The 24,820-nt window shown below is 39.0% G+C and overlaps 2 protein-coding genes across 2 annotated transcripts; one reads left to right on the forward strand and one right to left on the reverse strand.

The window, feature by feature from the left end:
• Window positions 1-88: 88 nt before the first annotated feature.
• Window positions 89-3,321, reverse strand: RPL24 (ribosomal protein L24). The gene is made up of 6 exons (XM_035315048.1): window positions 3,266-3,321; window positions 3,076-3,151; window positions 2,216-2,326; window positions 1,225-1,361; window positions 756-819; window positions 89-217 (listed from the first exon to the last, which is right to left on the reverse strand). Exons 1-6 carry the CDS (start codon window positions 3,268-3,270, stop codon window positions 137-139), a joined length of 474 nt encoding a protein of 157 aa, XP_035170939.1. The 5' UTR covers window positions 3,271-3,321; the 3' UTR covers window positions 89-136.
• Window positions 3,272-20,998, forward strand: CEP97 (centrosomal protein 97). The gene is made up of 12 exons (XM_035332414.1): window positions 3,272-3,376; window positions 4,647-4,749; window positions 5,405-5,547; window positions 6,853-7,011; window positions 7,452-7,553; window positions 8,117-8,230; window positions 9,162-9,328; window positions 10,615-10,779; window positions 12,239-12,372; window positions 12,903-13,659; window positions 14,414-14,489; window positions 15,135-20,998. The coding sequence occupies exons 1-12, from the start codon at window positions 3,272-3,274 to the stop codon at window positions 15,849-15,851; spliced, it is 2,742 nt and encodes a 913-aa protein (XP_035188305.1). The 3' UTR covers window positions 15,852-20,998.
• Window positions 20,999-24,820: the final 3,822 nt, after the last annotated feature.

Below are 24,820 nucleotides of genomic sequence, written 5' to 3' on the forward strand. Positions count from 1 at the left end.
GGCAAGGGGGTGTTCACTGGTCTGCAGAAGCAGACATCACCTTTTCTCAGTATCTACCATACAGTTGAAGAGAACATGGCACAAGTGATAAAAGTTGGTCAGGTGTTTTATTCAGCGCAGTAAACAGTTTGGCAAGTTAACGCTTTCCACCAACGCGGGGAGCAGAAACTTTGACTGGCTTCACAATCTTCTGCTTAGGCGCTGCCTTTGTTGGAGCCTGTAGAGAAATAGTACAACACGAGTGAGAAGAAGTTTATCTGCATTCTTGAAAGGGTCCCTGTGTTACACTTAAGATTCTTTACAGAAATTAGACAATTTAACCATCAGCCTAGAATCAGAGTTAACAGATTGTTAGCAACCACTGGAAGCCTACAACATGTATGATGCCAACATTTGGTATTACAAGACAAGCAGTAATGAAGCATATGGTAGCACTCAATATTTTGCTACTAAGCTTCTAGTGTCACATCTAGGCAAGTTTTTAAGCTACTGGTAATCTCTGACATCTAATCTGAAAGTGGTTTTACTGTAACATTTATTCTTTCTGTAAAAAGCGTTTTGTTCTATTCAGCTGTTCACACAGCTGTAACTCTTAATACAAAAGCTTGATCCATGTGCTTCCAGACCCAAATAGGTGAGCAAATGCTTCTTCCAAACACAACTGAGAATTTCCAGTGAAGCGCAAGAAGAGTGCTGTGTTACAATGTGGTTTATTCCAAACACTTTGTGGTTTCTGTCCACCTACTGCATCTTACCTTTGCAGCAGAAACAGCTGTTTTCTTGGTGGCCTGCTTAGCCTTCTTGGCTTCTTTTGCAGCCCTGTTAATTCACAGGAAAAGAGTAACGGTTAGTCATGCCTGCCATTCCCTGCTTCCTGGTTTCAATCACACTGAGAGCTCCCCAAGATCAAGAATGGAATGCATTATTTCAGGTTTATCCTCTATAGTCAGCACTTCTCAGAAGACTACCACGTAGACAACCCAACTGTGTGTGACAAAAGCAGTATTTTCACAAAAGGAGAAGGTAAGAAGAGACCCCCTCTGCCTATATGTATTTTTGCTGAGATTACGCAGTATTACCTCCAAATATACTGATCCCCCTCACCCTCTTAATGCTTACAATACACAGAGCTCAGCTAGAGCTCAAGATCTTTTAGTCCTCTTGTAGTTGCATTAATAATCTTGAAAATGCCTGGGATATCTCCAGTCATCCCTGACTTCTCACCTAATAGCTTGTTCCCTCTGTGCCTTTCGTACTTCAGGCTTCTGATTTCTTTTAGCCATAATCTCAGCTAAAGATGCACCAGTAATAGCCCTCTGAAACTTAACAGCACGGCGGGTACGCTTCTTTTGTATCTCTTCCTAAAGTGACAGGATATGAAGACAGACAATTAGCATCACAAGACATGAAATAAAAGGCTAAATACAATTACAGAAACAAGCTGCTGCTAAGCATGAAGCTATTACAGAATTGCATACATCCAAAATGAATAATAAAATTATTCTGTACACCATTTCTTCATTTGCCAAAGCAGACTAATAAGCCATTGAGCATCATCTTTTTTTCTTTAAGTGAACTGGTAGGTGTTAGGAGTCAATGCAAGCCTTCTTGCTCTTCTATTGTGCAAGTTTCAGCATGAGCACTGAAAATACCTCATGCTAACATGCCATATTTCTTCCATACAATGACAGCTGCATAACAAAGATATCCTACTAGTTATAATGTGAAGTTTTCAAAAAAGGTTTACACGAACAGTTCCTCCACCCATCATCCCCCAAATCATCTGTCTGGGAATATCATTTGCCAGATTAGCAGCTCTCTACACTAGCACCATTCTGGAAGCTTAGAAGTCCAAATAATTAAATAGTCCACAGATTAAACAGCATTGACCATTTTATGTAAAACCTTATAAATTTTAAACACATGCAATTTATATAAACATTATACAAATATTCCTGTTCTCAAGAAGCCCTCAAAGATGTGACAAAATACTCATATAGTGCTTTTCCTGAAGCCTTTACCTTCCAAGCATGAAACCAGATACAAATTTTTGTAAATACACCCACACTTTCACCATTATTGATCACTTTATTTTGGTCATATGGGTCGTGCTTCTGCTACCACCAGCATGCTGAAGTTACCTCTATTCTAACAGACCTGTGACCACATTTTCTGGTGGAAAACTTTAGAGGAGCGTTTGATGGTATATACTTACTGACTGCCCTTTCTTGTGCTTGCGCCTGTACAGAACAGTCCAATTGATTTGACGGGGGTTTCTCTTGGAAAGGAATGCAGACTCGCATTTTGCATTCAAGAATTGAAAAACCTAGAGGGGGGGAAAAAAAGAGCAACTTGTTAAAGTTTTCTATTTAAGAGAGGGTGTCGTTTACATTGGAATATCAAGTAATTATTTGATGCAGTGTTTTTCAACACTGATACTTTTGTATTTCTTTATACAGCTAACAATTACCAAATATTAAAACTCAATTTAAGAACTTGAATGTCTGACATTTTATTCCATCGATTAAGTTATCTTATCCCATTAAAGGATTTTTTCAGGCCTTATTTAGTTTTCTCACAGCAAGGCCTAACATTCTGAGATTGATTCTCATAACAGAATAAACAGCTTAGTTTTTTTTCCCCAGAGTAAAACTACTCCTTGCGTACGCTGCATCGTACACTTGTATCCACTGTGACACTTTCCAGGTGCCTGCTCTCAACTAGCTACGCACTTCCTGAACGCATTAAGGGAACCAGAAGCTGATGTAAGCAACGCTCAGAGACCATCACTCTATTCCTTTGTGCGTTTTTACCCCAACCTCGCCTAGAGTAAATCAGACAGAATTAGCAGGATGATTTCTTATTATCTATTTGATTTTAAGTCTATATAAGGTCTAAGGAGACCACCTGAAGGTTCAATGAGCCCAATCGTTCAGCTGTCATTTCCTAGAAGATTCCGTACGAGACTACAGCATTAGGATGTTAACCCCTGGGACACTAATTGGGAGCACCTTTTTAAGGCCAGGCCCGCTGCTGTGCGGGCTGCCCACCCGCCCCCCAAGGCGCGGCGCTCACCTTGCCGTCGGTGCGGGCGTAGCGGCGGCCGTGCCCGGGGTATATCTTGTACCCGCTGAAGCTGCACAGCTCCACCCTGCAGGGGACACAAGAAGGGTTAGCGGGCCGCGAGGACCAGCGGGGGGCTGCGGCCCCGCCATCGGATGGCGGCGGATGGGAGCCGCGGCCCGAGGCCGGCTGCGGCGCTTACTTCATGATGGCGGCGGCGGGCGGCGGCCGGGCGGAAGAGGACGCGGGGCCGGGCGGAACGGGCGGGGCGGCCGCGGGGCGGGGCGGGGCAGGCCGGGACGGCGCCTCCCGAGTAGGGCCCGGCGGGAGCTGTGGGCGGCCCGCGTCCCCCTCGGCCGTTGGCCCGGCGGGGGCTGTGGCGACGCGGACTGAGATAGCGCCGCGGGCCCTCGGCGCGGAGCATGGCGGCCACCGGAGCGGCGCCGAGGCACCAGCCCGCCCCGGCGGCCGGAGGGGGTGAGGGGGGCGCGGGGGGAAAGGGCCCCGGGGCGGTTGCTGGTGGCACGGCTCGGGGGGGCCGGCGTGAGAGGCACGGGGTGTGGTGAATGTTGGCGCTGCTTGGCAAAGCGCCTCGTCCGGAGGCCAAGGGATGCCCGTGATGGCTGGCTGCGTCCTGCGCGCAGCTGGGCCCTAAAGGGCTGCGGGCGGGGAGGTTATTAAAATACGGTGCTCCTGTTAGCTCAGAGCACGCCCGTTAGGCTGAGGATGCTCTGCTGGAAGGTGCTTTTGAGAGAGGTGGCATCGTTTACTGAACAGCTAGTGTGAGATGAGCAAGCACGACAAGGGTGTACACATCTAAAATGCATAGCAGGGAGCAAGTATGTGAAAATGACAACGGGTGTCACCACAGGTACACAGAGATCCAAGTTTGCAGGAGATGGCAAGTGTTTTCCTTTTAACTCTATATTGTAATGGTCTTGGTGTGCAGCATTTTAATTATATTCTATTAATTAAACACTATGCTGGCATACTTACAATTTGTTCCTGCCCAAACGTCACCTGTTCTCTAGTACAGCTGTACGAACAGGTTCTTGGTTCTGACAATTCTTGGTTCTGACTTTTGACTAGGTACCTTGCTGGGATACGAAACCTTTAGCTGATCAACACGCACACAAGTGCCAAAAACCTTTGGCAAGATGCCCTGAATGGTTTGGCCATTCAAGTCCTGGAGTAGAATCGTTGGCCTCATATTAGACAAGTTCACTACCTGATGAGATAGTTAAATACTTAAGATTAGCCTTTGCTGTAGCCAAACTGCTAAAAGGAAGCATGTCTTATAATATTTAATAGAGAGTTTTAAAAGAGGAGTTGAATTTTAAGTTTATTTCTTCCATGAGGTTTAAGCACCCAACTTTTGACAACAGAGAGGTGTCAGTTTTGATTTCACAGGTTAAAACCTCCTCTTTGAGTTTGTACCTAGCCTGCACTTTCAAAAAATGGTGTAGACTAATAATATTGTTGCTCTGAAATAAAGTGAAAAGGAAAAAAGAGAAAACTGCAGACTTTAATTTAGTGGTCTAGCTTTTAGAGGACTTGTTTGTGTTAAGACTGTTTTCTTCAAGCTGAGGACTGTCAAGTGGAAATATCAAACAGATGGATTAGGTGCCCTCATCGTCAGGTACTGTAGCGGGGTGTTTGATGGACCTGTCCAGGAAGGAGAAGTTTGTAGGCCTGGGTTTCCCATAGGGTTTTCTCATAGGGTTTCCCATGTTCTGATTGACTAGAGGGTGGAGGCTGCTTACCCCTGGGTCAGACTCCCTCCCTTTTTGCTTGAATGTACTTATTTTTCTTAGGTGTTGTTGTTGCTATGTGTGGAGTGTGATCCTACACATGTATTTGGCATGTTCTGGGTGTTTCTGTAAGCAGGAATTTAGGTAGAGAGCTCCTGCACTTGAGAAGTTATCAAGCTGCTTAAAACCTGAAAGCTTTGAGGAAATCCAAGTATAGATGTCTTTGAAATTTTGGGTTTTGAGGATCACACCTTTAAATATAGCTGCCTAAATTTCACTCTGCATCCCGCATCAGAGAGTCTGAAGTTACTGACTTCCCAAAATTGCACTGGAGATCTTTACTGGAACAAGGAGCAGAATCCCCATCTTTCAGTAACTGGATCAGTTTTTCCAGTGTATTTGGCCTGAAGTTAATGCATTTGCTTCAGTTCTAAGTAGAAAAGTTCATTTGTATCCATGAATTAGCTGCAGGTGTTATAAAAACAGATCAGTTTGTCTTGCTTTGCACTTTGAGTACACGTTCTCATATCAAGTGTTTCAGTGTTTCCTCTTTTTGTTTGATTTTTTTTTTTCATTTTTTTTCCTCTAAGGTTTGGTAGTTAACTGGTCAGGTCAAGGATTGCAAAAGCTGGGTCCAACCTTACCCTGTGATGCTGATACTCACACTCTGATTCTGGACAAGAACCAGATAATTAAATTGGAGCACTTGGAGAAATGCAGGAATCTGATGCAGGTCAGTGTTACTTGAGTTGAATTTGCTACAAAATAATATTACTGAGATGCTAGCTAACGTATTTTTTCTTTAAGGTCACCTTATATAATTGAAGTAAGTCATCCGTTACTGTCTTCATGGAAAAATAAACAACGGCAAACTGAAATAGAAAGCTTTGTTTTCAGTGTAGCTCTGCAGGTGGTAGTAGGGGAAGCTGTTTTGCTGGTTACTTAGGTAGCTAGAATTAAACTAAATAAATCCTAGTGGGAGGGTGTTAACATTTAGAAAGGTCACTGTGAACTCTGATTGTTTGATACTTTTTAGCTCTGGAATGCTTGATCTTTTTAATAACAACAAGCTTTGTAGTTTAAACAACAACAAAATAAACATACAGACAGGACTCTCCCTGTTTGGGTTTCAGAACTTTTCACAGAGTTAGTAGCATTTACAAGAAGGACCAAGCCAGGTGGGTTAGGTTAACACTCAAATAGCAAATACACAAATGTGAAGTGGAGAGATTTGTCATCTTGTTAATGTATTGAGTCATGTAAGCCCTGATGTTACTAGTGCTTATCCCTAACTTTAATATCCTCAATTTTGAAACATTCCTTTTAGGTTTCTGGGGGTATTAGTGGTAACGGTTGTAAGCATACTAATGATCCTTGCAAAAATCAGTGTGTCAATCCCCCTGGGACAAGGCTGTACAAGTCCATTGTTAATCAGCACTGAAAGTGCCTCCAGATAGGCTTGAAGTCACCTAAACAGCTTCTACAGACAAGCTAAACTGACACTGGAGATATGGGTGTTACTGCTGCAATAAACCCTCACCAGTCCGCCACCTTAATGGCTATGTTATTAATGGGTATTTTTAATCTGGATTTATCCTCTTAAAAGTTTGTGATTTACAGTTCTGTTAGCACAGGACTTTTTTTTGAGAACAGTTAAATATATTTTTCTTTTTGACATGGTGACAGTATGATTTTATACTGGGAACATTACAACAATTTATACAATGATTTAGCAATTCTGATTTTAAAAGCTCATTTTCATATGAGACGTTCCCTTATTTATTCTCCTCATTTTATTAGCTGTTGTTAAGAGGAAGATTTCATCTAAGTTTGCAGAGTTGTGAAGACTGCTTTCTTTGATCAGGAATTTATTACCTGTCTCTTGTAGTTTCTTGTCTGTATTATTTGCTTGAAATTTGAATATATACATTAGAGTAGTTCCCATTTGATTGGATTTTTAAGCACTAAAAATAAAAGCCTATTCTGTCTGTGCACTTCAACAGTTAAAGCTGTTTCTTTTATTTGTGTTGATCTGCAGCTGTCTGTAGCCAACAATCGTTTGGTACGAATGATGGGTGTAGCAAAACTGACAAAGCTCCGGGTGCTAAACTTGCCTCATAATAGCATTGGGTATGTGGAAGGGCTGAAGGATTTGGTGCACCTGGAATGGCTAAACTTGTCAGGAAATAACCTTAAGGTAAAGTATGTTGTAGTCTTTTATACATTTTCCTGAATGTAATGTAGTAGAAATTTGGAAAATGCAGAAAAGGCAATTGTTAAAACGCTGCATTTCACTGCAAAGAAACGTTTGTTTCTACTTCTGGTTTTAATGTGAACAAATGTTGAAGCTTTGTGTCCCATGGTGTATGGAATAGAAGAAGACAACTTTTGGACAAGAGTTGGCGAGTGGATAAAAATAAATAAATGGTTTTATATAAAAACTTAATGAGAATTGGGAGGTAGCCTCCAAAATATGAAAAAAATACTATCTTTAAAATTCAACTGGTAAAAAAAAAAGTTCTCATTTTGGCTTAGTTCTTTAGTGTTGTTAGCATCCAAAATAATAACTATTTTTTGACATACGTTTCTATTTCATGACTAAAAAAGTTATTGTAAGTGACTCCTTTATTTTTGTAGGCCATTGAACAAATCAATTCCTGTGTATCTCTTCAGCATCTTGATTTGTCAGACAACAACATATCTCAACTGGGAGATCTCTCCAAGCTCTTGTCTCTGAAGGTAGATGTTGTTTTATCTCTGTTCTTAAATTCTTCACATAAAGAATTCTGTTTTGAAAACTTTTGCCTTTTAAAAGCATTTCTTATTCAAACATGCTAGCTCTTAAAACAACTTAATCACTGTAACTGTAACTTCTAGTTCTTGTTGTTTTCAAGGTGCAGAAACTGAGGTAATGCTTCTGTAATTACTCTAATGATTTTCACCAAGATAACAGGGTAAAATCTTTTTTATAGCACTCAGTTCTATTGTCCTATGATGTGGATGAAGATGAAATAGTGTTAACTCTTTTCATCATGAACACTGCGTAGAAGAAAATATTTTCAGCTAAACTTTTTGTATCCATGGCTATATACTTAATTTCTGCATTTCATGAGAAAATTTTGCTCTAAAATATAAAAACAAAATTTCCCTCACTGGAATAAGCAAAAATGATTTTGAAGATGCCAGTCAGCCTTAATCATAATTCTTTTGTTCAGTGTGTATTCTGAAAGTATTACCTGGAGGAAAAAAAGTGTTGTTTTTTGATCAAGCATGCATTTTAATACCGTATTGTTACTTTATAGACCTTGTTGCTGCATGGAAATATTATAACATCACTTCGTACTGCCCCTGTTTGCCTACCTCAGAATCTGACTGTTTTTTCTTTGGCAGAAAATGAAATCAGAGATTTAAATGAGGTAAGATGTAGCAGATATCACCTTGTATTCAAGCAGAGTGATAGAAAATAGCTGGATAATTCTTTTGAGGATATAAGTGAAATAGACGCTCAGCATAGGTTATTTTGAAGAAGATAGGAACCTTTAATTCTTTGTGTAATAACTACACTTGCTCTAGCTGCACAAGTCGGGTAATACTTTATTACATTTGTCTTTAAAAGAAATTTTGCCTTTTTTATTCTGTGTTTTTGTATTGCTCAGGGATGTCAGAAGTATACTTTGAGGAGAAAATTCTCAAAGAACTTCCCATGATTGTCTGAAGGTTGAAAACTGAGCTGAAAAAGTGCTGCAGATGGCTTCTGCAGCTGTTCATCTGCTCTGTTTAGATTATAGTCTTTTTATCTCTTATTCAAACACCACGTAAGAGAAATGAATATCCGGACTGTGATTTTTATCTTTATTTTTGTTTGTTTGTGTTGTTTTTTTTGTGTGTGTGTGTGTATGGTGTTTTTGTTTCCTTATATAAGGAAAAAAAAACACCTAGGTTAGACTTCTACATGGGAAGAAAAATCTTAGTTGGTAATACATAGCTCTCTCCTTCAAAACAGGACAGTGTTTCTCAGCTTTTCAGCTTGCTGTTTTTTTGATGACATCTCTATACATGCTGCAATAAGCTGGAATACTATACTCTTTTATATGTAAAGCCCAATTCCCAGGTTTTATGAGAAGCTTATGCTTCCCAAGGGCTATACCACTTACAGGAAATTGAATAGGAAAATGGCAGGAGTTGATAGAAGGTCCTTTAAAAGATGTTCACGTTTGACAAGCAAATATGATTTTCAGTGTAATTGTAATGTTATTTTGAGCAAGATGTATAGCTGTAACTAGGCAAATGTGGTACATCCTGTAATCATTGGTTCTCTCGAGTTGACAAATATCTTGTTTTCTCCAGGTTTCTTTCCTGGCTTCTCTTTCTCAGCTGGAACAGTTGTCAATAATGAACAATCCTTGTGTGATGGCCACACCTTCTATACCTGGCTTTGACTACAGGCCATATATTGTCAGCTGGTGTCTCAACCTTAAAGTTCTTGATGGATATGTAATTTCTCAGAAGGAAAGGTAACATCATGTTATTAAATCTCTAAAATTATCAAATTATTTTTTTTGTAAGCTAAAGTTCCATTTTTACATAATTAAAAAATAGGAAAGTGCTAATGATCTGAAATTGTCTAGCTAATGGCCATATGAGACACCAGCCAATTAACATTTTTTTTGCCTTTTTTTTTGTTGGTTATATTAGCATTACTATATAAAATCATACCTTCAGTTGAATAGAATTATAAAGTTAAGGTTTGGTTTTGTCACTTAACTCACATTAGTACTTTTAAAATGCAAAACTGTGGTAGCAATTCATCGATGGTCTGTTATTCCTCTCAAGTTTACGGTCTTTGACTTCGTAGAATGAGACAATTGGCAAATATTGAAGCCATTATCTTGGGAGAAGCTCAGACATGCCTTTTTATAAAGGATCTGATTAGTATATATTTTTTTGTCAATTAGTTAAATACCATTTTGCTCACTTTTTTTTTTTTTTAACTGTATCACTGCAGTCATTATATCACTGTGATGTCTGTATGACAGTGAAGATGTTTTCTTGAAGTTCTTGACATCAGAATAGTCCAGCCATATAAATATTCTCTGAAAATATCCCCATCATCAAGTATAACATGTTCCAGTTCAATACATTAAGACAGTCCAAGATATTACTGTCTTATTTCCAAGTTAGTAAAATAAAAAACTGCCTTTTTGGTCAGAGGGAAACCACTCCTGATTGTTTTACTGCGTATTATGTATATTATGATGTTCCTGAAGAGCTGCCTGTAACGGTTCTAGATTTTTTTTTCATTATTGATGGGGTTTTCTATATTATTTTATATGGATTGAGTTCTCAGATTGAGAACTATTATATTATATTGAGTTCTCAGATTATATTGAGTTCTCAGACTGAAGACCATAATCAGTTTAACTGAGAAACAGATGGCAGTTGTTGGAGACCCTCAGCAAGATTTGCTTTCTGTGGCTATTCTGTGCATTTGTGGGATCTTTCCTCTTTCTGTTAAAGTTGCTGATAAATTCATTCATACCACTGTGTTTTCAGCACTTAAAGAGTACACAGATAAAATAGAACGCACAGTGCTTGTCAGATACATTTTCATTTCATCAGTGTTTGTGTGAGAAATACTCCACCCGTTATTCTGGTAATGAAAATCCCAGTTCCTCAGCACTGCTCATGTTCCAAGTTTTGGTTAGGTTTGTGGATTAGCTTGTAGAAGAACAGTACTCCAAGACAAGTCAGGGATTCTATGCTGTGCATTAATGGTAACCACCTTCCCCCTTCCTAACAGTTTAAAAGCAGAATGGCTCTACAGTCAAGGTAAAGGAAGATCATACCGACCTGGGCAGCATGTTCAGTTAGTCCAGTACTTGGCTACAGTTTGCCCTCTTATATCTACTTATGGTCTTCAGACTGAAGAGGATGCCAAACTGGAAAAAATACTGAGTAAGCAAAGGTGAGAACTTCTTTTTTTTCTGTTATAAAATGCAATTGAGAACACAATTGTATGTCTCATTATGTGTTAGATACGATAGCATTTCCTTTCAAGTGTTTCAAGGCAACAGTTAAGGCAGGAGATGGAGGAGTGGTGGAGGTACAGGATGAGGAGCAAGACAGCAGCAGTAGTGTTTTCCTGTTTGCTGGCTGCCCTACAGGCAGTCTGTGCTCTGTAAGGCATTGAAAGTGGTTTGTGTTAGGACTGTGATTAAAATAGGCTACCTACTCAGATGTTTGTTGCAGAGAAAGTGAGTAAATCCTCAAAAAGCTCTAATTGTAAATAAAGACTATTGTACTACATGGGTGAACTAGCCTCTTTTTTATTGTTAGTGTGTTCTTTTAAGGTTGTCCTTTGAGGGGCACTTCCTGATGATGCTCTTGACAGCTTTTTTATCTGGAACCTAGAGTCTGTCATCAGAGGCCACTATAAGTCCTTCTGGTTTTGCAAGCAGGAGCTATTTTGCTAGAGACTGTGCAAGTAGGTGTGGAGAGTTAGTCATGCACTTTGGTCCTTTGAGAAGGTGAATTAATTGGGATTAAAACCCAGAATACTTAAGAACACAGGCATCACTATTTGCCAGGACCACTACTGACTTTTTTTTTTTTTTTTTTTTTTTTTTTTCTAAAAGATTAGAGTGGAAGAGTCAGGGGAGCAAGCTAAATAAGTCATATAATATGGGTAGAAAGCTGTATAAGGAGAACTGCAGTATTTCATTCGGAAGTGCTGGAAACTTGGGAGCATCTGGAAGGAATTGCTTTGTCAGTATAGACTGATCTTCAGGAGGAAACTGCAGACATGTAGGGGCCATTTCAGAGGAGAAATATATACACACATAATTTTTAATGCCAATTGACTTTCTGATGTCTACCACATGGTCTTTGAATTCAGCTGCACTGATATAACCTTTGTGTTTTCTCAGATTGTAAAGGAGGATTATATGTTTGTGGCAACACTGTTATTTGATTTTTGTATTAGGGTACAGGGATAACTTGATACAGGGATTTTTTGACTTAGTCATTTTCAAACATAAAAAAGACTCCCTCCATTCCTCGAACTCTTTGCACGTACAAACATAGCGTGTCCTGCAGCAGACACTTAAAGTATCTGCATACCTTGCTTGTGCGTAGAGATACTTGTTTTTTCTCAGTTGATAGTCAGAATTCCATGCTGTTTTTTGTTTGTTTATTATAAGTAACAAAGAGGCAGAAGAAAGGGGAACAGAAGCACCCTGTGCAAACCCTGGCTTTGTGAGTAGTCCTGTTGATGTCTAGTAGGCGTAGGAATCAGTGTAACTAGCCTCTTGTTTTAGAATGGTTTGCATGTTTCCTTTCAAGTAGTTGATAGCTTTTTAGATGCCTTCAGTATCAAAAAAAAAAGTTAAAAAGAAACATAAAATCTGTTGGAACTCTGTGTTTAGGCTCCACCAGAGGCAGCTGATGAATCAAAACCAAAATGAAGGACCACCTACATCTCCCACTCCCAACAAGACACTACCAGTTACTTATGAACAGAGCAGTCCAGCACAACCTCCACAGATAGTTCTTGAAAGTGGTAAGATGTAAAGCTGCACCTTTGATCTAACTGGTGGAAATAAGTTTTTTGTTTTTTTTTTTAATACAGATAGCTTTCTTGAGAGAATTTTCAAACGAGGCCCTGCTATTAGTTTATTCTATTATTTTTTGGAGATTTTCAACTGCAGCTATATGTTGTTTTCTAAAAATACATTTTGTGGTTATTAATTATTAACATTAATAAATGCTAGTAAGATGGATAGGTGAAAAACCCAATCCAGTAAATGAACATGTTATTACTTTGGCCGTTCCATCTGATCAAAGTGTAACTGCTCCATGGGAAGGCAGTTTGTGCAGTTCACTGTACTCGGTATTTGAGAGGTTCGTGGATGTTGCTGAGATGAATAGTTACTATTGTTATTGTTATGTAGAAGTAATGCTTATCATGATTAACATTTTGGATCTTACACACCCAGTTTCTAACTATCTAAAATGAAATACAAATCTCTATAAATTAAACTATGTTATTGAAGTACTAAGACTTTTGAATATGTCTTTCTACTTATCTAGAACGTGTCATCCAGAAGAATTCTTGGGTTGGACCAAGTGCGAATGATGATCATTCCTATGCAGTCAAGAACACTTTTCTTCTTGAAAGAGATTGTCACAAGGAGCTATACCTTGAAGATATTCAGACTGACGAAGACAAACTCAACAGCAGCCTGTTATCGTCAGAGTCTACTTTCATGCCAGTTGCTTCAGGATTGTCTCCGGTGTCTCCTACTTCAGACCTGAAGTTACATGGGATCAGTTTGGGCCTAGAAGATGATGATAGTACAGTTATTGAATTTGTAAAAGGTGTTAATAGAGAAGAAACAGCTAACAAGGACAAAAAAACTTCATGGGTTACAAGAGAGCACTCCAATGAAGTGTCAGGAAGCGTGGAAACTCAAGAGAATATAATAGAGAATGTGCAGTTACCATCTCCTGACCAAGTAACAGCTAACGAGGCTGGTGCTACCAACTCTTTGGCATCCTCTGAAGACCGCGTGCTGCTCGGTCAGCCCAGCAGCTCAGTAGGTGCTGAATCCGGAGTTACAACTCTTTGTCCTGACCAGACGGCAGGAGAAAAATCAAGTTCTTTACCTGCTGTCGATGAAGGTGCAGCTGAACTGCAAAGAATGACTAAAGCAGCTACCAAGCTTCAAGCCTGCTGGAGGGGATTTTATACAAGAAACTTTCATCCCCGAGCCAAGGAAGTGCGATATGAAATTCGACTAAGCAGAATGCAAGAGCATATAATTTGCTTAACAAATGAAATACAAATGTAAGTTGCAATCATACTGTCGGTATTCATATCTGAATGAATATAAATGTTGCCCCAGGATATTTCAGAAGAGAGATAGATGGGTCTTGATCTAACTATTCACACTAGAACCTAGCACTAGTAATATAAAACAATGGTCACAATTAAGGAACATTTCCTGTAAGATGTACATGGTTATGCACATAGCTTTTCATCCTCTCAAAGTGCCCTCTGTGAATGTGTTGGGTTAGAATCAACTTTTTCAACTCCTTTATTGCCAGGACTTGCATCATTTGCTGCACAATCAAAATAGCAACTGTAAAGAATGTTTTTTTTGACTTGTCTTCTAGCAATTCCGAAGTTTCTTTATTAAGTGTCCATATTGAGTCATTTCTCTGCCAGTGGCTGGAAGAAGGATTCTCCTTCTGTCTTGTGTGATTCAGTTATAAATGTGATTGAGTTTTTTGATCATATGGAGATCATTGCCAAAGTTTTTCAATTTGTAAGATATAAATTGTATATAAATAATGCTCTTAAAGTATTAATGAGTCAATAAATATGCTACAGCAAAAACAAAGTAAAATTTTAATGTAACTTTGAAAAAGAAATGCATGCTGGAAATTCAGCAACTGGATATTGATGACAAGCCAGACTGCAATAACGTCTTTAAAGTTGGGCTATGTATCTTTCAACAGTTCTGTCTTATAACCAGGCATTTCTGTGCATTCTTGTTGATCTTGTTTACTGAATGTTATTTATCTAAATGTTCTTGCAGGCTTAGAAAAGAAAGAGAGGAAGATAAGATTCAGAGGCTTGTACAGGAAGAAGCTGTCAGATTTCTTTGGAACCAGGTAAATAGCTTCAGTCTTCTTATTTTTCTGCTTACATGAGGATTGAGAAGGTATTATTTCATACTGGAGATCCTGAAGAGACAGGGAATATAGTTCATTCTTCCAATTATGGCTTGTGAGAATCTTATTGACATGTTCTTGGCTATAGTGTTCTGGGGATAAGTAATATTCAGAAGTTTTAACACAACACAATAAACTGGCTTTGTAACTAAACACTAAAATACAGTTTGGTATGAGAAGAAGGAGAAAATGGAAAGAAAACTAAGCATTGTAGACTTGAAGAATGATGTGACTGCTAGATGCTCAGGGCAAATAAAACAGTGTCAAGCTGTGTCACTTCTGAGCAATTAATTTCTAAAGTAGATGGGTTATCAATTCATCTCTTAATATTCTGGTCTTTAAAAACTGTTTGACTGTTTTCTTAAGAATGGGTTATTTCTTAAAGGTTCCCTCTCCTTCTCTTTTTAAGAGCAGATTCCTTTTTCATCAGGAGAATAAATTCCCAAAAATATAGTGACATGTTTGTCAGCTCACTTGACCTTAAATTTTATATAAGTATTTTATTGCAGATTGCAAGAAATACTCTAGAGACCAAAGTACTTTTTAAATTGCATTTTATAACAATTTTTTCTTAATACTTTACAGGTTAAATCCCTTCAACAATGGCAGCTTACTGTTACACAAAATGTAGGTGCCACTTTGCAACCTGGGATCCCTTCAGCCAGTACTTTGTGTCCATCTGAACCATCTGTTCAAGCTTCCACTCATGAGCAAGAAACCCCACGAGATGTTAGTTCTGCTTGGTTAATTCCAGCTAGTGATGTTCTTCAGGAAAAGTCTTGGTTACAGTTCCCGGATTCTGGTTTTCATTCTTCTATGGCTGATCAGACTCATGCTGGTGACTTGAGTACCTCTGAAAAGAGTTTGACAGAAGGAACTGAGGGTTCTCTTTCAGTGGAAACTGTCAAACAATGTGGCAATAACAGTTCAGAATATTCTTCAGATGTAGAGGAGGGCCATGGGGAATGTGGACAAAGTAGAGAGAGCTCCAACAATGAGCACGACAACAGACTTCTACAACAGTATTTGAAATCTGTTCAGCAGCTGGAAGAGTCCGATGAAGGGACAAATTGCGATGATGAAACAGAGGGTAGCTGGCCACAAGTTGCTGTTTCAGCAGAGAGCCAAGATTCTTCATCTGACATGCTCTCTGTAGATCTCCCTCAAAGTACATCTTCACCGGCACGAAGTGAAATGAGTCAGACACCAGAAAGCTGCAAGCTGAATTCAGGAATAGGTGAAGGGAAGCAAACAGACTGTGATTCTTCATTTCAGATGCTGCATGTTGGGATAGCTGTATAGTAGGATCAGTTCCACTAAGGACTAGGGATTCGATTTCAGTTTCCTTTTTTTTTTCATTTATACAAAACTTATTTTTCATGTGTGCTTAGGTTTGTCATTTCTTTTTTTTTTTTTTTTTTTGGAATCATGTTAACAATGTTTTAATGGCATTTTACTAATGTTGCTGAGAACTGATGTGAACCTTGCTAACATGAAATCACCAAAGTTCTCAGTGACTGTCATTATGCACTTTATTTTCAACCATGTAACTGATACCTTAGTAACTTGCTTCCTTGAAATTAATTCTGAAGACTGGGGAGCAGAGGGGAGAGTTTACTGGGACTTCACTACAGTGAATGTGTTAGTAAGTCTTTTTATTTTTTATTTTTTTCTAGAAAACAGGACCAAGTCCTTACTTCACAAAAAGAAACAGTATGGAAAGAAACAGTTAACACAGGCAGCATGTGCATTTGTGAATTAAATCTGATGAGAAAGATGAAAGCAGTTGCGTTTAACTTTAATAAGAGTAATTTAGTCAGGGTTTCAAATATGCATTCCATGAAATCGGTGTCCAAGTCAGTGACTTCTTTTTGTCTTTTACTTGAAGTTGCTGGCTTGGAATCTGATCAGTTACATGGATTCTGAAACAAGGACTTAGAGGAGTCAGACCTTAGGAAACTTCAAACAAACTTTGGCCTTTGTTTTCCCTGAGGTTGAATTTCCCTGTTCTTTCTCAGGTAAGACGCAACGTGGAACCAGTAGCAGCCTTTACTAAGTAAGAGTTTCAAAAGGGCATGTGATCTGGGAACATAGTTTCCTAGACTACACTGCTGGCTTACAGCAGCTGACTTGATGACATATTTTGCCTCCACGAGGCTGCTAATGTCATTTTGGGATTCAGATATGCATGGCTTTCTAGATATGTGTTTGATCACAGCTCCTACCTACAGGTGTAAATATTAAAAGCAAATTTCATGACTTAAAACTATTTTTTGAGTTCTTGTTTTTTGTTTTGCTTTGTTTTTCTGCAAGCAATAGGACTTGTATTTTGCCCAAGCCATTTAATTTATATTGTGTGTTTGTTTGGTTGTTTTTTTGATGGAAGGGATAGGTATCTCAGCATACCACAGAAGTGTGAAAAGAAATGTCTTCTGCCAAGCAATTTGTAATGGATGCTAGTAAAATAAAAGTTGATGTGACTTCTAGGGGTACATTAGGTTTGCTAATACTGCGTTTTGCATAGTGCAAGAAAAAGAAAGTGTTTCAACAGTTTGCTTGTGTTAATTTCTCTGAGAACAATTGTGCCAATCGTACAAATACAGATACAAACACGTTTGCATATAACAACACTTTGAATCCACAGATGAACTTTTGGTGCTACTGTGTCCTTGAAATCAACTAGTGCTGTTTTAAAGTGACTCTTCTGGCCATGTTACAATATCATAATTTAATTTTTGTAAAAGCTTTGGTTGCTTGTCTATTTTAGGTTCTGAGCTGAAGTTTACCCCTACTTAGGAGTTTGGCATGAGGCCAGTATCCACTTGCAGCCTCAAAATAGCCTATATTTAGAACATAAGTGGTGTATTGGAGTTCTACCAGCCATCGGCCCTGTGGTGCAGTTCACCTTGGAAGAATAAAGCTTGCCTCTGCATATAGAGTAGCCATCATCTTTTTGTTTTGTTTTGTTTTGTTTTTTGTTTTAAATTTTATTTCCCAGAAGTTCTAGGGCACTAACTTCTCAAGAGAGCTGTCACTGCAGTCTGGCTGACAATTGACTGCATTGCATATGTGACAGCAGTAAAAAAAGAAGTGGCATATTCTTAACATGCTGTTTTTCTAACTTGATCTAGTTAACAGCATATTAGTGGCATAACCATATTCATAACTAGATCTTAGGACATATGTGCTTGGGTATTGGAAGTGCTATAGGTGCATGAATGTATCACTGCATCTAATTAGCTGTGCAAAGTAATGTATAGGCTGCTGGTCATAACCTTGTCCTTGGAAGGTTCTCAAGATGCGTTTCACTCTCCCATGCTTGGAGATCTCTTCATTTCATAGGATTTGGCTCCTCGACCATCAGTCTGTTACAAAGATGCCATACAAGCCTTTAAAGATCTCATTATAACCTTTTTTTTTTTTTTTTTTTAGAGAGAAATTATTTCTGTCTGTGAAACAATTTTTGAACTGAAGGTTCTAAAGGCAGTGGCTAGGCATAAAGAACAAGCTCCCTTTTGTGACAGGGTGCTGGATTAGCATATGCAGGAGCTGGAAAAGCTAGACCACTGGATGAAAATGTTTCACTTACTGAAGATACTGATGGGCCATAAATATTCTGCTACTTTGTATTAGTGTCACTTTCTCTGCAGTATTAGAGGAGGAACAACTTCAATTTTGCAAGTGTTACAGGATGCGAAGTTGGTGAAACTAGTATTTCATGAAACCCCAGAATTTCTTGACATGTTATCTATTATTAGGGCTTACAATTGCAGAAGATTAATTTTAATTAATGCTTAGGTCAGCCGTTGGCTTTTTTTAACTTGTAACCTCTATATCAAAAGTCAGCTTTTTGAAGAGACAGCAAAATGTGTACCAACATATAATCAGATTTGTCTTACTCTTGAGGAAGCTTTGAAATATCAAAGACTTGTTCTGATGTTCTAATAAGTATATTTATGTATAAGATCAGTTGCCTAAATGTACATAAATCAAAGAAAGAAGTTTTGGATTAGTATTTATAGAGTTAAAAGTAATTTCATGTCTAAAATATTTTTATCCTGGCCATTACAATATATACAGGGAAAGACATAAGGGATAGAGTGGAAAAATAAGTAATCAAATATGATGTGTACTTAAAAATGGCTTCTTTAAATCCATTTTGTGCTCTCAAAGAATCAGTATATGGAAATGTAGTAGTTTAATACATAGTTTACATTTACTCTTGTTTGTCTATGTAAGTTATCTTCATCTAAGTATGTAGTATTTTTCCATGGATAGCAATGTACAGTTCCCTTAGGACATGATGGAGATTTCATAAAAAATTATCAGAAGGCCTGATGTATGAAAATCCCTGTCTGAAATTTTCCTGTATTAATATTGTATGTCTTTCAGCATTTGGCTTTTGCAAGGCTTCGCATTCAACAGAAGAATGTACTTTGTAGAAGGAAAGCTTGTGTTTTTGCCATGGACTGACTGACCCTCCAGTGCTGATGGAAGAGATTACTAGTGGTTACTTGTTAGGCAATGTCTGCTCTGCTGTGAGTACAGTTTAAGTGCTTGATTAACTTGCTCTGTAAAGATCGGCTACATGTAGCTCAGACTGACTGTTCAGAATGGTAAACTGATTTTTGTCCCTAATGAAAGTTGGCACATACAAACCTCTCTCAGTTAGTCTGTGGCAGACATGACTCTTACCTGCTCTCTTGAAGGTGGGCACAAGGAGGAAGCTGGAAGTGCATTTATATTTGACTTCAGGTTGAATCTTTATTGATGGTAACATCAACTCTCTTACGATTGCTATTTCAGGTTTCTACCAAGTATGTTTATAGCTTACAGGTATTCCAATCTTCCATGTAATGAAGAATGCAATTTTTCTACTGTATGTAATATTTGATAGATACTATTTAGATGGTAGTTTGAAAAGTAGAACATAAATGAAGAATATTAATGAAGCAGGCATGCTCATATTTTGTATTTCAAATTTGTGTTTAAGGTATTTGGATTGTATTCATTTCTCTGTATGTTAAATAACTTCTCAGATGAAAAACACAAGGCGATGTGTCATTAATGAAAGTAGGTAAACTTCCATTTCTGCCTTCTTCCATGCAATGTGCTCTAATGGTCACAGCTCTGTTCTTCAAACCTCTCGCTTAACATTTAGCTGCTGAATGAATGCAGTGACTAACATTTTATTGTGATGACTATTCCTGTGTGGTGCTATTTTGTAAACAACATAAGCATGTGTTGCAAGGATGGGATATTTAAAAGGTTCTGAACATTGGCCTGACTCTGCTTTTGTTTATTTAAAAGAAGCAGGGTCATACTTAACTTGAGTTCTTGTGAACTGGCTGTCTAAATCGGGATTTATCATATTTACATCTTCAGAATTGTTCTTATACCACAAAGCAAGAAGCAATTAAGATTCCAAATCTGATGTTGTTGCTTCTAGAACATAAATATCTTAAAGCAAATACTTGAGAAAGTCTTTGCTAAACTAAATTGTGGAAGTCTAACAGTTTGTTTACATTTAAGTTCCTTAAACAACCACAGACTCTACTACTTGCATGCAGCAACTTAAATAATGCACTTAGCAGCCAGTCTGTCTGTATATACGATTCTTTTTCCCCTGAATAATGTTGTATGTTATTGAACTTGCAAATCGTTTTTTTATGAATTTGTAAATATTGTCTGAAGAATTCCAAGTTTCATTTCTACTTGTAACAGGTTGTTTGAACAAAAGTAGAAGATACATTCCTTTGAGACTACTTGGGTACTTTTTACTGGATTTTAAGCTATAGCGCATCTCTCACACATACTTTTTCCTGAGAGGATAGAATTGTAGCATTTAGTGGGGACTCACTGAATGGCGAGTTAAATTGGTCACTCACTAAAATGTTAAATTGGTCAGTTCCCCCTACTTTTAGCTAGTGGGAGAGATTTTATTTTCCATTGTTGTATTAACTTTTTTCTTTCTATTTTGAGGACTGTGCCACCCAAATAAACAAACATCAAGTGTTCTTAAATCCCTCAGAAAGTCTCATTTTGTAGTTACAGGATCTTGTTCTTCCCAGTTTGGCTTACTAGGATAAGTTACTGGAAGGAAAAAAAAAAAAAAATCTGCTTCCTATATGCCTGCCAAAAAGTCAGGACCTTTTCTGCCTATTTTTAAAATGCTTTAATTGTTTCAGTAATGGAAAAAAAAAGCACATAATCCTTGATGGTTATGGAAAACCATAAAAGAGTATTCATCAAGAAAGGTGCTTTATCTCTTGGAAAGTGCCACACCAAATTTTATTGTATGAATTAGGAGCTCTCAGTAAGAAACTTCTTTTATGGCTTCATTACATTTATAAGTAGATGGCCCAAATTCATTTGTAGCATAATTTTCCTGAACTAAGTTGTGCTGAGTCTTTCACCAGTAGTACTCTACCTCTAAACCAGAATCTGGAGAAAAAAAAAAATAAAATTAGGCATTGATTTGTCTTTCTACTTCTCACCATTTTCTGTGAAGAACGGTGGGTAGTTAAACTGGTACAGTTAATGTTTTCTATAAGTGCTTAAATTTCTGAACTTATTGTTTCTTATATATTTTGTTTGTACCTATGAGTTTTGACTTAAATAAATTATTTGTATGTTTACTTAAAATGTTAATTCGTACTTTATCCTGAGTCATACATCTACTAGTCGTGTTACAATTGGAGGCCTCTTTTGGAGACTGTTTAGAAATACAAAGTAATGGTGACAAGGTAAGCATTAGCATTTGTGACTGGGTACAGCTGAGGCATGTAGTGGCCCAATGTGCTGAAAACAGTGAGCATAAGGTAGGGTACTTTGATGTACCCTAGTAGATGTCACTGAAATTGGGATTCATTACTTACAGTCCTTTATTTCTCTTTCACATTAAAATTCCTACTGTCTTTGAATTAAAAGATGTGGCAGTATTCTGTGCAGAGCTTTCTAGAAAGAGAATTAAGGCTATAGGCTTATCAAGAGAGAGAGACAATTGCAAAGTCTCTTGTTCCCTCTCATGCTAATTTTGTTTGGACAGATGCCTGCTCTTTGCTTAAATCAATGAAGACTGCCTAACTGTCTTTCAGGCTTCAATAGAAAACAGTTCAGTCCTAGAGCTCAGACATAAATCCAAGTGTGATGGTTTTACTCGGGTGGGCGACCGAGCTCCATCACAACCGCTCTCTCACTCCCCCTCCTCAAAGAGGAACAGGGAGAAAATACGATGAAAGGGGCTCAGGGGTTGAGATAAGGACAAGGAGATCACGCAGTAATTATTGTGATGGGCAAAACAGATTCAGCATAGGGAGATAGTAAGATCTACTGCCTATTACTAACGAGCTAGAGAAGTGAGAAACAAAGGAAAGAAACCAAAAGCACCTTCCCCCCACCTATCCACCCTCTTCCACCTCCTCCCCCCGAGCAGCACAGGGGAACGGGGGAATGGGGGTTATGGTCAGTCTATAGAAATTCTTCTCTGCCACTCCTTCTCAGTCACTCTCATCCCTTGTGCTGTGGGGTCCCTCCCACAGGATGCAGTCCTTGCTGAACAGATCCGGCATGGGCTGCCCACAGGCAGCAGCTCTTCAAGAACTGCTCCAGATACGGGTCCATACCACGGGGTCCATCCCTCGGGAGCAAACTGCTCCAACCTGGGTCCCCCACGGGCAGCAGCTCCTGCCAGGTCACCTGCTCCTGCGTGGTCTCCTCTCCATGGGCTGCAGGTCCAGCCCAGAATCTGCTCTGGGAGGGGTCTTCCACAGGCCACAGGCTCCGTCGGTGCAGGGCCACCTGCTCCACCGTGGTCTCCTCCCCAGGCTGCAGCACGGAACCCTGCTCCACCATGGCACTCCATGGGCTGCAGGGGGACATCCTGCTTCACCATGGTCCTTATAACAGGCCGCAGGGGACTTCTGCTCTGGCGCCTGGAGCACCTCTCCCCCTCCTTCTTCACTGACCTTGGTGCCTGCAAGGCTGTTCCTCACTGCTCTCACTCTCCCAGCTGCTGTGTGGCACAGCATTTTTTTTTTTTTCCTGTCTTAAATCTGCTCTCACAGAGGTGCAAACAACATCACTTATTAGCTCAGCTCTGGTCAGTAGTGGGGCCCTTACCGAACATGGGGCAGCTTCTAGATCCTTCTCACAGAAGCCACCCCTATGGCCCCCTGCTACCAAAACCTTGCCACATAAACCCACTACACCAAGTCATGTTTTCCTGCAGAATAGTCATCCCAATAGTAAAATCTGAAAATAACTTTGTTTTGCTTAACTCTTATTTCAAGCATAGAGATTAGCAGGTGTTTTTAGTATACATTTCCACCTCATTACACTGAAGAAATTAGCTGAGGGTTTTAAGTAAGACTCTTCTTGTTCTTTTGTGAAGATACTTGAAAGATAGAAATGGGCATAGCTGAAGTGACTTCATTTCAATCCTTAATAGAAAAGCAGCACCATTTTCTCATGGAGTAGGATTAAGCCTTAAAGCCATACTATAGAATCTAAATACTGTGTGTAGTAGGGGCAATATCCATAATGCTTCAGGAGCTTAGGCTGAAGGTCACTCTAAAAACTCTAGTGTTTAGATTCATATCAGTGATAACATTCAAATATTCAGCTAGAGCTGAAAAATAAAGGGATAAATATATCTAGTGGGTAGACCAAGTTATGATCAAAGGAATAGTTTCTTTGAATTTTATCGGCTGACATGCCTTACATAGGCTTTGTGTGTGTGTATGACAGTGTGGCTTTAAAAACTGTTAACAGTATGTCCAAGTAGTAGGTGGAGTATTTTCCCCTTCAGTTAGGTGTTATGGTTTAAAAGCTACTTTTTTTTTCCTCTACTCTAAAGGTTGCAAACCACTGTGTCCAAGCCTGGCTTGCATCAGGACATCATTGTTTTCAAGCTATGGTACTACACATATTGCCTTCTTTTTTTGACCTCTGCAAGACGACATTGACCAAGGGAAGAAATGGCATAAAATTGTGTACAGGATGCCTTAATGAAACCAGTCATAGCCTTTGACTTGCACGACACTCTAATTTGTGAAATGTGGGAAGCCTGGATCATGAAGGATGACCTGGAAAATGTAAAATCTGGCATTATGTTGAAATTGTTCATTAGCTGGACTGAAAGTTTTATTGCTTTCATTACAAAAACTTAACCATTACAGAAACCTAAACAATTCTCATATAATACAGGGTTGTGAAGAACAGCAACCTAGCAGCCAGGGCCATTCTTGTAGCATTGTGCTGCTTGAATGCAGTTCAGCAGTCTTTCTGTTGTCTTTTCCTGACAACATTTGGAGAATTCCAGCTGATGCAACAGTTCCTTGACAACATGCAGCATGAATTTCTGTTGTGGGAAGTGCATGGAAAATGAGCTGAATGGGTTACTGCTCAAATGTGAAAAGGCAGTGGGACCTGAAGAGAGACAGATGTTAACCTCTATGGCCTTAACTCTCTTTTCTCCCCTTATTAGCTGCTACAGCTCCTTCAGTCTGAAGTTAAAGGCAAATGCGTGTGCTGTTGTAGCCCACATTTTTTCAAGATCCACTCTACAGCTATCTTATAGTGCTGAGCTCTCCAACATAGAGTTCATTCACTTGTCCTCTCCTCATTGCTGATACATTACTGAATATACTGTGTATTATTGATGAGAGGAGGACAGTAGGGTCAAGGGCTCAGCATAGCTTCACCATTCTGCACATAACTGGGGGAAAAAGAAATAAGGAAAGATTATTTTCCATGATTTTTCTGTACTCATCACAAAATGCTATGTCCTTCCAGGAGGGATGTGAAGCGAAGTGGAGTGGCAGCTCCTTAAGCTGTAGGTTTCAGGGGCCAACAAAATCTAGATGTTGCATGTGGAGCAGCCTTTACCAGAGCTGTTGATGTTCAAATAACTGAAAAGCAAACAGCCTTTACAGGGTCCCAAGAGCAGTTCAGCGATCAATATATGGCCTCTTAGGCACAAGGACTTACCACTTCAGAGATTACAGAAGCCCATTTGATTCATTGTTAGTCCTTCATCAAGGCTAATTACAATAACAACCTAAGAATTTATGGATAAAGTGGGTGTGGGGATCCCTTCCCATCACTGAAGGATGGTGAACTGTAAAATGTGGCAGAGAATAGCACAGGAGTATTTATTTCTTCTGAAAAGAGCACAGATGGTAGTGGTGGTATCATTTTCCATCCCTTCACCCCTAACATCAGTTACATTACAGAGAGAGGCTCATGCCTAACATTTAATGCACTAATTA

The sequence above is a fragment of the Oxyura jamaicensis genome, chromosome 1 (genome assembly GCF_011077185.1).
Source record: "Oxyura jamaicensis isolate SHBP4307 breed ruddy duck chromosome 1, BPBGC_Ojam_1.0, whole genome shotgun sequence".
Taxonomy (NCBI): domain Eukaryota; kingdom Metazoa; phylum Chordata; class Aves; order Anseriformes; family Anatidae; genus Oxyura; species Oxyura jamaicensis.